General features: G+C 45.6%; 1 protein-coding gene across 1 annotated transcript in view; it reads right to left on the bottom strand.

The window, feature by feature from the left end:
- Nucleotides 1-12,714, bottom strand: part of LOC137547211 (ATP-binding cassette sub-family C member 2-like) — an 86,945-nt gene that overhangs the window by 20,912 nt on the left and 53,319 nt on the right. The window contains exons 12-16 of the mRNA XM_068270524.1: nt 11,971-12,097; nt 10,003-10,179; nt 6,719-6,886; nt 4,253-4,433; nt 2,285-2,357 (exon numbers count right to left, since the gene is read on the bottom strand). Of these exons, the coding sequence (XP_068126625.1) occupies nt 2,285-2,357; nt 4,253-4,433; nt 6,719-6,886; nt 10,003-10,179; nt 11,971-12,097 (726 nt within the window). The remainder of the gene's footprint in view (nt 1-2,284; nt 2,358-4,252; nt 4,434-6,718; nt 6,887-10,002; nt 10,180-11,970; nt 12,098-12,714) is intronic.

Here is a 12,714-nt window from a genome sequence, read left to right as displayed (position 1 = left end):
TGATATGTATCTTTCCATAGTTTCTGCACTGCTTGGAGTCCCTTTAAAGGATACATCCTGGCAGCCGATCTGTCCCTCGCCGCAGCTCCGGTGTTCCGGGATCCTCTCTGTTGGCGGTGCCGACCTCACCAGGTTGGCATCTTCTGTGCCTGCACAGAAAACTCCAGGCCACGTGAGTGCAATTGTGAGCGGCACGGCTGCGCACTGGCGCAGAAGATGCCGACCTGCTGAGGTCAGCATCACCAATGGAGGGGATCCTGGGTCACCAGGGCTGCGGCGAGGGACAGATCGGCTGCCAGGGGCTGGAGGAAGCCACAGGTACGTAGATCTCGTTTTTTTTTTTATATCTCGGGTGTGTCCTTTAAGCATATCTGCTTTACTTAATGATTGTGTTTCGCACAAAGATAGAAAATAGTAAGTAAGAAAATGCAACATTAGTACTACTAATAAAGCTTTTTTATTTTATGTATTTTTGGTACTCCACCAGCAGTTCTACAATGCAATTTGAGCAGTAGAGAGTGTCGCTTTTCTGTTGCACTTAAAGGGAATCTTAAGTCAAAATAAAAACATATTTTAACTTACCTGGGGCTTCATCTAGCCCCCTGAACTCCTACTGTGCCCACAACATCCTCCTGATCCCCTCTGGGCAGCGGCGAAGACCCCCACATAGCTGAGCCCCTGACTGGCGGTAACAGCTCAGCTTTGCGGGGGTCTTCGCCGCTTCACAATACAACAGCAAAGTTCCCAGACTTGGTGACTGATGGCTAGTTACTGTTTCTCTCAGTAGAGATGTTCTATCTTTACAGCACAGCAGGAAGAGAAGGCCTTACTTTCAGTCACATAATTTCCCACTGAAGAAAATGTCTGTCACTCCTTGTATTAAGGAAGTATTCAGAAATCAGACAGACAGAGCAATACAAAAGAAAAGAGATAAAACCTGTCAGACTCACATTAAGTTCACTTCCTTTCCTGGTGACACCATGGGTTCAGATTACAGCTCAAGGTGTCACAGGGACAGCAAGTAGCAAGTGGAATTATCACAAACAGCAATAACAAGCTTGCAGAAGATCTCTTCCTCACTCTATACAAAAGTTGAAAAAAGAAAAAAAGATAGGTTAGACTGAAGCCGGTTTTACACTAGAGGCTGGCGTTGCGGTGCAATGTAATGTACATTGCGATGCGCCCCCTCGCATCGCAATGTAAAAAAAAAAAAAAAAAAAAAAAAAGATTCATATGACCCCGTGGCAAAGTGTGCCGACAGGGTCATACGCATAGCACCACCCCCTTGCCCGCCCTTTGCCACCCACCGCCCAGTAATATACTCCCGGCTGGACAGGAAGTACGTCACTGGTATTCCCGGCTTCCCCGTCATATTTGCATCATTCCATGCATGCATGCCGCACTGCCAACAAATGAACATTTTTTGAATTGCCCATTGACTTCCATTCATTGGAAGTTGCACGGTAAGGAGCTGTTGACTTTGCGGTGGGTCGGCGGCAAATAGGATGCTTCCAGTGCGGCGAGGTTAGTGTACTAGGCCCCATTCACTTTCTTTGCTGTAACAAGGCACCGCGCTCCATCGTTTACATTATGTGCTTCGCCCATAGACTTGCATTACCTCATGCTAAATGCATTAAGCGCGGTGCTTGCTGTAAACGCACTGCAGCCCTTGCGTCAGCTCAGATACTTCCAGCGCACTGCAACAAACCACAAGAAGCGTGAAAGTGTTCATAGACTTTCATTGCTTTTGTGGCCCCTTGCGGTAGCAAAGGGTAAATGTAATGCTAGATACACACCATACCTTTTTTGGCAGATAGATGGTTCGTTAGATAAATTCCGTCAGGTCCGATATTATTTCCATTCGTTTTTCTGGTCGATTTCTTATAGAAGTGTATGGAAATTTATATGACAAGATAAGAGAATCGAGCGGAAAATCGATTGGACGGCAAATCGACTGAAAAAAATGCATCGTATGTACCTAGCATAAAAGGGGCTTCAAGGTCAAGCTATGACACACAGAAGATAAGACAAACTGTTTTCAGCTTATAAGGGGAAAATAAATCTTCAGCAATGAGTTTCAGATAGAAGTACAGAGATAGTTTTACTCCTGTACATGATTGGAGGTCTCCTGCAGGTTCCAACAGATATTGGAGTATCTTCCATCAGTCTATATGTATCATTTACAAATGCACAGAGAGGTCAGCATTCACTGAAACAAGCAGGATGTACAGTAATGGGGGTGGTGATCCAACGAGCGATATTAGCAGCCATCCAGACATCCTACCTGTCCTGAGAAAGACTTTCTCCAGCTGGTCTCTTCTGGGTTTTGACTTTTCCACTTTCTTTTAGGAGGTTTGCTGAAGAAAAATAAATATTTTACATGTAATTAAACTCAATGATCACATGCTTTTTACAAGTTCATGCCCACCATAGCAGTGTTGAAACATGACCTGTGACATTATTTTGGGCCATTTGCATTGCTCTAGTTTCATAAATCGGTGGTTAAAGAGGACCTGAACTCTTGCACAGGACAGAAGGAAAACACAGAGAAATGCACCCTGTATGTAGGGTGGATTAGAGGGTGCGACTCTGGGTGGGTGGCACTCTGTGGGGGTGGATTGGAGGGTGCCAGTGGGCAGAAGAGGAAAAAAAATAAAAAATAAAAAATAAAAGATCAAGGCACCAGCCGCAAAAGTGTACTAAGTGTACTTTCCCCTATGAAAGGCAGAGATCGTGCGCAGCGGGTGTTTAGTTTACATACCGTTCCAGCGGCCAGCTTCCTACTTCCTGTTTTGCGTCATGGGAAACAGGAAGTAGGAAGCAGGTCACCGAACGGTAATGTAAACTAAACACCCGCTGCGCACGATCTCTCCATTTCATGGGGACTCACGAGGGGGGCCATGATGGAGAGGGAGGGAGGAAGGAGTGATGTCGGCTCTGCTCCCCGCCGCATTAGTACACTAGTTCAGCGGCTGTCCGCGGCTGGTGCCTCGATCTTTTTTTCTCTCCTCTGCCTGCCGGGACACAAGAGGGGGTATCCCGGGACAGCGGGACCCCTCCCCCAACCCGTGACCGTCCCAACGAATCCAGGACGGTTGGGTGCTATGATTTAGAGAGTTTAGCCGGTCTAATTTCCCCTCATCTGTGACTGATCACAAGTTGTAGTTTGATCTCTCAGCTGCATCAGCTGGCTGCCACAGCAGAGAAGCTAATTGGTAAAACACAGGAAGTTAACCCTATGTCTGCTTTCATAAAAGCAGGAAGGAGACACAATGCAGATTTATTGCAGGATTTGTATCCGTTCAGAAATGTATTTCTTTAAAGATTATTATGCTGTTGCTTATCTTTTAGAGCAGAGAGGAGGTTCTGAGTTCAGGTCTGCTTTAAAGTGAGCCTGTGAACCTCCTGGTGCCCACCATTCCAACACTGGGACCTCTGATCATATCTGACAAGAGGTTTTTGGATATGCTTCAGTAGCCAAGTCCGAGATTCTTTGCACTGGGCATTCACGAGGGCAGTCCACAAAGGCTCAGTAGAATGGAGCCTCCTTCTACTGGGCATGTGCGGACCGTCCTTTGCACATGCCCAGTATAAGAAGCTCATACTTGAACTGAGCACGGCCATGAAGAAGAATCGAGGTCCCGGGCAGCAGTGGTGGGCTCGAGAAGGATCTGGGAAGCTTCTAGTGCATCCAGAGGCTTCTCACTATTTGGATAGGTAGGGCCAGATTTACCATAAGGCACTTGTAGGCATGTGCCTACAGGCGCCTGATGATGGAAAGGCAGCTCACTTCCCCACCCTAGTGCATCCCTTCTTTTCTATGCAGAGTCCCGAGCTGAACGCAAATGAGGTTACTCACCTGGCTCTTGGCATTCGACTGATGATATCTCCCTTCAGTCGTGGGCACCACTAGTTACTTAATACTGAGGATACCTCGGGCTAACTAATGCTAAGGGACACCCATGACGGGCAAGGGAAGTAAGGGAGAAGTGACAGCAGGGGTTTGTAGGTTCATGGAGGGTGAAGCCTAGGGAGACAGCTGTGCCTATAGGCTTCTGTGAGGTAAATCCGGGCCTAGGTATATATTAACCCACCACCACCCCCTGCAGGTTAGAAATAAAAAATAATAATGCCAGAAAAGGCCCCCTAAACTGTAAGTGTCCACTGAAGTGACAGGAAGTGAGCCTATTAAAACCAGCAGATTCTGATGAACTAAGTAACCAAGTAAAACCAATATGGTATCTGTACTTACAAGTGCGCTCGTGTTGGTTCTCCTTCTGTGCCCTGGGAGTCTGGATCAGATCAGCCAAGTCCTGCCGTTTGGAGATCACATCCCCATATGTGCCAGCCTGAGCTATACTGCCATCTTCCATGATGATAATGAGGTCAGCCATTGGCAGCACGGCAAGGCTGTGTGTCACCAGGATTCTGGTCTGCAGAGACACAACGTGCCACAAGGTTGTGTTAAGCAGGCCATACACTCATTACATTAGCAGCAGATAGATCATCAGATAGATCTCTGATCTATCTGATGTGTTTAGGATTTTTTTTTACTAGGAACAGATTTCCAATACATTTCAGTATGAAATCTATTGAAAATCGATCTGATGTAAAAGTATTTGAAAAAAAAAAAAGAAAAATCGATCTGATGGCATTTGTTTGCCATCAGATTTCCATTAGGTCCAATGCAAAATGATAAGCCATCTCAACAGATCGACCTAGATTTTCCAGCATGTCAGATCGATTGAAATTGATCAAAATCGGCCACAAATCGATCGATTGGTCAATCGATTTGCAATCGATCGGCCGATAATCAGCTCAGTGTATGGGCACCGTTAGAGTAAAATCTCAACTTTTTTTATCTCCACTTTGAAAATCCTGATTTTTATATTCCATTTTACCACTTTTAAACATACAGATAGGTCACTTCCAGCAGATATCTCTGAACCTAAGCTCTGGTTTGGTCCCTCCAGCCTCCCACACCTTACTATCTCCAAACCATAAGTTCTGGTCTGGTCCCACCTTTCTCCCTCACCTCACTGTCTCTGAACCTAAGCTCTGGTCTGGTCCCTTTAGCCTCTCACACCTTGCTGCCTCTGAAGCTAAACTCTGCTCTGGTCCCTCCAGTTTCCCATGCTTAACTATCTCTGAACCTAAGCTCTGGTCTGGTCCCTCCAGCTTCCCACACCTCACTATCTCTGAACCTAAGCTCTGGTCTCATCCCTCCAGCCTCCCACACCTCACCATCTCTAAACCTAAGCTCTGGTCTGATCCCTCCAGCCTCCCACACCTCTTTATCTCTAAATCTAAGCTCTGGTCTGTTCCTCCAGCCTCCTACACCTCACTATCTCTAAACCTAAGCTCTGGTCTGATCCCTCCAGCCTCCCACACCTCACTATCTCTAAACCTAAGCTCTGGTCTGGTCCCTCCCACTGAACCTAAGCTCTGGTCTCATCCCTCCAGCCTTCCACACCTCGCTGTTTCTGAACCTAAAGCTCTGGTATGGTCCCTCCAGTCTGCCACACCTCACTATCTCTGAACCCAAGTTCTGGCCTAGTCCCTTGTTCCTCTCACACCTCACTATCCCTCAACCTAAGCTCTGGTCTGGTCCCTCCAGCCTCCCACACCTCACTATCCCTCAACCCAAGCTCTGGTCTGGTCCCTCGTGTCTCCTGCACTTCACCAGCCTTAAAGAGACTCTGTAACAAAAGGTTCAGCCTTTTTTCTACTATCCTACAAGTTCCTATATCTATTCTAAAGTGTTCTGGCTTACTGCAGCCTTTTTTAGTTGCTCCATTGCTGTAACAAATCACATTTACTCTCCTTTGTCAGGCTTGTCGACCCAAAGAGGAAGTAGCTGTAATTGTTTACAGACAGGAGGAGGTTACACTGATAGCCCTGCTCTGAGTCTCTTTGAGTCTTTCACACACCAAAAACTATGAAAAGCAGAGCTCACACATTCCCTGCTTTCTGTAACTCAGTATCATCTACTGATAAAAGGTGATAATTGTGAGAAGCATAGCTCACAGACTATTGCAGAATGCACCTGCTATCAGTAATACAAACTAAAGATTGCAGCATTCTTTACAAGGTAAAACTTCTAAACTATGAAATAAACTTTAAAGGCTAAATTTATTGTTAAATAAGTGGCTGGATAGTGTACTGGTTAAGGGCTCTGCCTTTGACATGGGAGACCAGGGTTTGAATCCTGGCTAGGTCAAGTACCTATTCAGTAAGGAGTTCAAGGCAAGACTCCCTAACACTGCAGGGTGGCCTCTTGAGCGCGTCCCTGTGGCTGCAGCTCTTGAGCGCTTTGAGTCCGACAGGAGAAAAGCGCTATACAAATGTTTGGATTATTATTATTATTATTATAATATAACCTTTCATGGAAACTGTAACGCAGTTTACAGGAACATGCAATATTATGGTGAACTTCCTGTTTGCCAGCCATATTTTATGTTTGCAAAAACAGTTTATAAAACAGTTTTTTTGGGGCTAGAATCCTGGTGGGGAGCAGCAAAAATGTGACAGGGGGGCAGGAGATGAAAACCTACAGGCTGGTATGTTTATTTATATGAGGTTTTTAGGTTACAGATTCTCTTTAAAGGAAAGCTGTGGCTGACCCCTTCTGCCCATCAGTATTGGTCCACTAGCATATTTGGACTGACTAATAATTAAGCTATATGAAGAAACTGTATTTTAAATTCTTTAACCATACCTTATTTCTCAGCAATCCATTCTGTCCGATGACTTTGTCAAATAAATGTTTTCCGACGTGTACATCAACAGCAGACAGCGGGTCATCTAACAGGTAGATGTCGGCATTGCTGTACACAGCTCTCGCCAGACTGACCCGCTGCTTCTGACCTCCGCTTAAGTTCACACCCTGCATATGTATGAAACACACAGAATAATCACAGTTGGTTAAGAAACAAGTGTACAATCTCACAAACAACAGAAATTCAATGAAACACACGAGCACTGCACAATATACTTAGATGTCATTTTTTGGTATTATCGGTTTTGGACTATCTTAACAAACAAGTGTCTGTTTGATCAGAGTCGTAACTAAGGGGAGAAGCCCCTGCGATCGCAGGGTGGGGCCAGAGCTGTGGGGGGTCCCCCCAACTTCTAGCCTTCCCTTCCTCTAATACAGGGGACTATACTATAGATGAGGTGTTTTTGTAGCTACACTTGCTATGGGTGTGAAGATTATGATGGCCATACTTGTTTTATGAATCTCGTGAGATGGGCCCCAAGGCCGTGAAGGGCACTAAGGGGATGGGATGGGAAGGGGTGTGACCATTGAGGGGCTCCATCAAAGTTTTGCTGGGGGCCCCATGAATTGTAGTTACGCCCCTGTGCTTGATGTACATTCCTTCAGGGTGGTACATTTATCCATCGATAATAATCAGGTGCACAACCTGATCTACAGTTTACAACCTCTTACTGCTATCTGTAATGAGAGTGAAAAATACCCAAGTGATGCAACAGTTTATTCATTTAAAAAAACAGCGGCAATAAATTGTGTAAGGGCTATTTTCCATGACAACTGCTCCCGTTCACCAGCCGAGCGCTTGCTAGCACTAAGAAGGGGCCATGGACCCCGCCCAAGAAGTTGCATCTGAGCATTGGGATTGTCGTCCTCAGACGCGACATGAGTTTTTTTGTGACACCACCACATGCCAAACGTGACGCGTGGTGTTACCAAATGCTGCCAAGCGGCTGCATGTAATTGCAGGAGACCCTCTTGTCCTCTAGCTTGGTCACCTCCTATCATTCCTACATCCACTTCTCACGAGCATCAACTCTCCTTTGGAACTCTCTCTCACACCCAGTCCGCCATGCTCCAAGCCTGGAAACCTTTAAACTTACTCTTAAAAAAACACACTTCTTCAGACAAGCCTATAATTTGCTATAGGTAGCATTGGAGGTTCACTGCCTCATCTGCTAACTTCTGTGTCTCCTTCCTCAATGTCTCCAACCCACTTTGATTGTGAGCTCTTTTTTTTTTTGTTTACTATTTGGTGGTAAAAGTTTACAACCCTCAGCTTGATCATATCAGAGAATAGAGTGGGTCTTAGGGCTGGTTCAGACGGACGTTCAGAGGCGTTGCGGCCGTTGGCGTTGCGTTCGTGATGCGTTCAGGCTTTCAGCAGCGTTCGCGTTGCGTTCGCATGTGGTCGCGTTTTTTCTTCCCCTAGGGGGACATTACCCGTCGCGGTTAACCGCCGCTGGAAGCTACATGTAGCTTCCAGGGGCTCCTTGAACGCCAGGGAAAATCGGGACCCGAACGCCGCGTTCGTGTAAACGCGCGTAAAAGCTTGGTACAAACGCTCCCATTCACTTGAATGGGAGCGTTTAACGCCAAGCCCCAAACGCTGGCAGTAGACGCTGCACAAACGTCCGTCTGAACCAGCCCTTAAAAGGTTAGTAAATTAGTCACTCTGTGAAGAGAGTCATGAGCTTCACCTGCAGTGATGACTATTCTCCAATGGAGGCACAAATGTTTCTGAGCTCTGAGTAGGAACAAACTGGAGAGCTGCTCTATACCTGTGTAGAATCTTCTAGACTAGCTGAAGTCAAATACTTTTTAATGTTTTTTGGTCTTGACTAGTGATGGCGATGTCTATGAGAATTCGTGGATGTCTATGAGAATTCATGGACAGTGGTGTAAATAAGGAGCTTAGTGCCCCAGTGCAAGTTTTACATGGGGCACCAAGCACTGTATTGATATGGCACCCCAAAACCAACCAAGGACAGCTGCAGTGTCACAGATGTGTAATCAGAGTAAGGAAACAGTTTGTTAAAGAGACTCCGTAACAAAAATTGCATCCTGTTTTTATCATCCTACAAGTTCCAAAAGCTATCCTAATGTGTTCTGGCTTACTGCAGCACTTTGTACTATCACAGTCTCTGTAATAAATCAATGTATCTTTCCCTTGTCAGACTTGTCAGCCTGTGTCTGGAAGGCTGCCAAGTTCTTCAGTGTTGTGGTTCTGCTATGCACTCCCCCCTCAGGGGGGAAAGAAACACACAAATGATCTCTTGAGATTCAAAAGGAATGCTGTATACAGCCTGCTTGTGTATGGATGTATTTTCTATGTGTGGACATACTGTACATCAACCTACTTCCTGTTTTGGTGGCCATTTTGTTTGTTTATAAACAAACTTTTTAAAACTGTTTTTAACCACTTTTAATGCGGCAATGGAAATTGTGACAGAGGGTAATAGGAGATGTCCCCTAACACACTGGTATGTTTACTTTTGTGCGATTTTAACAATACAGATTCTCTTTAAGGATTACTACTAATCAATGAAAATATAGGTGTTCATAAGCAGCATATCACCAAAGAAAAGCAAAGAAGATGGATGAAGGAGGGGCCCTCCGGTCCAGGGGCCCCAGTGCAGTCGCAACCTCTGCTCCCACTATTGCTATGCTACTGCTCATGGAGAAGCATTTGTATGATCAGCTGATACAGAAGATTTGCAAATGCTTCTCCATGACTTCTCCTAGACATGACCATCAGTAGTCAAGCCCAGAGACCAGCCACTTCCTGCAACACAGACAGTCATTCAGTGGGCTGCAATCTTCTCAACACATTCAGTCTGTGCAGTCTGAACAGCAGGATGATGCAATCCAAGCAGCAGCAGCTGCTCCACCCACAGAGCTTTGTCCTATCTTCTCAACTTGTCAGTAACTATACGTGTGTATGAAGATTAATGCTGGATACACACGATACAGTTTTTCTGCTCGATTCTATGCTTGGTTGTTTTTCCACTTGATTCTCCGCTCGATTCGCTTATCTTCCGCTCGTTTTTCTTATCTTTTTTCCATTCACTGCTATGAGGAATGGAGCGGTATAACGATTGAGAGTAATATTGGACATGATGGAACTTATCAATCGAGCGGAAAAACGAAACGTGTGTACCCAGCAATACTCTATCATCCACTGCCAGTCACAAAGTGAGACACAAATCATGCAGTAATTATTGTCTCACCCTCTCTCCAATCTCAGTCTGGTCTCCATGTGGTAACAGCTCCAGATCAGGTAGAAGGGCGCAGGCTTCCAGGACTTTCTCATAATACGCTTTGTTCAAGGTCAGCCCAAAGAGAATGTTCTCCTGAAACAGTGCATTCTGGATCCACGCTTGCTGAGACACGTAAGCCACGGAGCCCTGTGTGGGGACAAGAAGAAACAATGAATTCAGGTGACAGCCTTGGAGCAACTGCAAATTCTCATCTCGAGGATGATTCATACCATAGCAGCATTACATTATGTGCATCACAGTGCAGATATCTAATTACCCTACACGAGGCTTCTCTCTTCCACTGCCCAGGACTGGCTATACAGGTTAAAGGCTGGTACACATGATGCAATTTTCCTGTCAGATCGATGGGTTGCTCTAGAATTTCCAGCATGTCTGATTTGCTCTCGATGGAGAACAGGATCGATTTATGGATTGATACTGAACTATATCTATCCGGTTCTCAAACGGGTCCAGATTGGACATGATGGAAATTATTGATCAACCCGGCGAAATGACGAGAAAATTGCATTGTGTATACCAGCCTTTATTCTTACTCAGTGCCCAATCCAGAGACATTTTATAAAGTCCTCCTTTAAGGTAGCTGTGTACATATGTAAAAGTTCCCATCATGGTGTAGCCAAAGTAAAAAAAATAAAATAATTTATGCTATGGTTGATACTATGGTACTGATACTGTAATCAGAAAGTAAAGTTAGGCACACATGCTTGAGAACACTCGGCGAAGGCAGCTGTTAAGGACCGTCTCGAGTGAGTATCTAGTGTCTGGACAGAAGACACCTGCAGGATCTTTAGTGACAAGGATTCCTGATCGCCCCCTGAGCGCAATGTTCTCCTCTACACCCCGCCCGCTGGAAGCCGCTCTTTTGTGGACTGCACTTTGTCCCTTCTCCCCCCCTCTCCATAGCAGCAGATGTGCCGCTAAACTCTAGGCTGCCGACGTGTTTGTACAGCATTTAGCCCCAAACTGTTGCTCAAGGGATTGAGTTCAGATTCGTGTAGGTGACAGCAATTGTGTGTACGAAGCTCCTGAATTGCAGCAAATAAGTAGATTGGCCGTCAAGCCAGTGATGTATTTGCTCTGTTCCTAATAAGGTCAAAGAGCTTCTTTTGAACGGTGGTGCCAGCCTTTCTACGATATCTGCCTCATTAGAACTGAAGACGTTGATCTGGTCAGTCCACCATACGCTATGGTTTCAGGTAAACAATCTGGTAAAAAACTGAGTTAAAACACAGAAATAGGATTGTCCAAGTTTAGCATTTGCAGCTAGGATGCTGTGAAGTTGTCCATACACTTCTCAATGGCCATCTGATTCAACCCTCAGATAGAGCCCTGTCTGAATGAATCTGATCGGAAAGCGATCTATTAACTGCCACTTACTGCACACAGATTTCCAACATTTCAGAATGAAAATCTGTGGAGTCGCCTCCACCTGCTGGGCCCCCCATCTATGTTTAACCCCCCCTCCCCCCTCTCCCTCCTGGCCTGTGGAGATTGTTGCAGCTGGCGCCTCTCCTCCTGTGTCTTTTCTCCATCGCCGATAGGCCGTCAGGTCATGGGGTACAGGCACGCCACAGCAATAGAGAAAAGACACAGGAGAAGGCGCACAGGTGAGCGTATGTTTTTCTGCAACACTATGCACAGCCCAGGGGGAGTACACTATAGATGGGGGAGACCAGCCGGGGGTCCGTAGGGCGTCTGGAAATCACATCTCTACTGCCATGCACCCGACTGCCCCCTTTCAAGAGACATTTTTCCAGCATGCGCAATCCATCATAATGATCAAATCTTTTGGTAAAATCAAGTAATATATGGGCTCCTAACATATAGTGATGTGGACACCTATTGCTCATTTTATAATACAGCCAGACAGCGCCCACTGCAGGTCAGAAATATAGGACTGCTATATTATTAGCTTACTTTTCTCTGAATAGTCCCGTCCAGTTTATTCATCTCCCCCAGGATTGCAGAAAGCAGGGATGACTTCCCAGATCCAACCTGGCCAACAACGGCCACTAGGGAGCCTTCAGGAATCTTCAGGTTGAGGCTGTAGGTATACAAAATATATTACAATGCATGCAGATCTTCCTTGTTAGGCCCAGTGCACACCAAAAAACCTCTAGCAGATCCGCAAAACGCTAGAGGTTTTTGAAGCAGATTTCAGAGCTATTCTAGGCATGTTTAGAGAGGTTTTCTAAACATGCCTAGCGTTTTTGTGTAGCAGATTTCATATATTGTTACAGAAAAGCTGTTACTGAACAGCTACTGTAACAACAATGCCTGGAAAACCGCTCTGATCTAGCATTTTTCAGAGCGGGTTGAGATTTTCCTATACTTTACATTGAGGCAGAAACACATCTGCAAACCGCAAAAATGCTGCAGGAGCCACGTTTGCAGTTTGCTAAAAACCTCAAACCGCTGGTGTGCACCAGCCCATTGACATACATTAGCCAAGCGTTTTCACAGGCAGCAGCAGTTTTGAAAACGCTACCAAAAACACTGGGTGTGCACCAGCCCTCCATCTGCAGAAGCGGGAAAAGGAAGAGCGGAAAACCAGAAGTTTGCTGTTGTTAAAACCCTTTGTTCAGTTAAAGTAAAACATCTTTATGTACTTTGGTAGGTCCCTAAGCTATAGTAACACGTATCAGCTGGAATAAAGCAGCC

Source organism: Hyperolius riggenbachi, chromosome 2 (genome assembly GCF_040937935.1).
Source record: "Hyperolius riggenbachi isolate aHypRig1 chromosome 2, aHypRig1.pri, whole genome shotgun sequence".
In the NCBI taxonomy this organism is placed as follows: Eukaryota; Metazoa; Chordata; class Amphibia; order Anura; family Hyperoliidae; genus Hyperolius; species Hyperolius riggenbachi.
The sequence above is the reverse complement of the archived record's forward strand: the minus strand, read 5'-3'. Positions and strand labels throughout refer to the sequence as shown.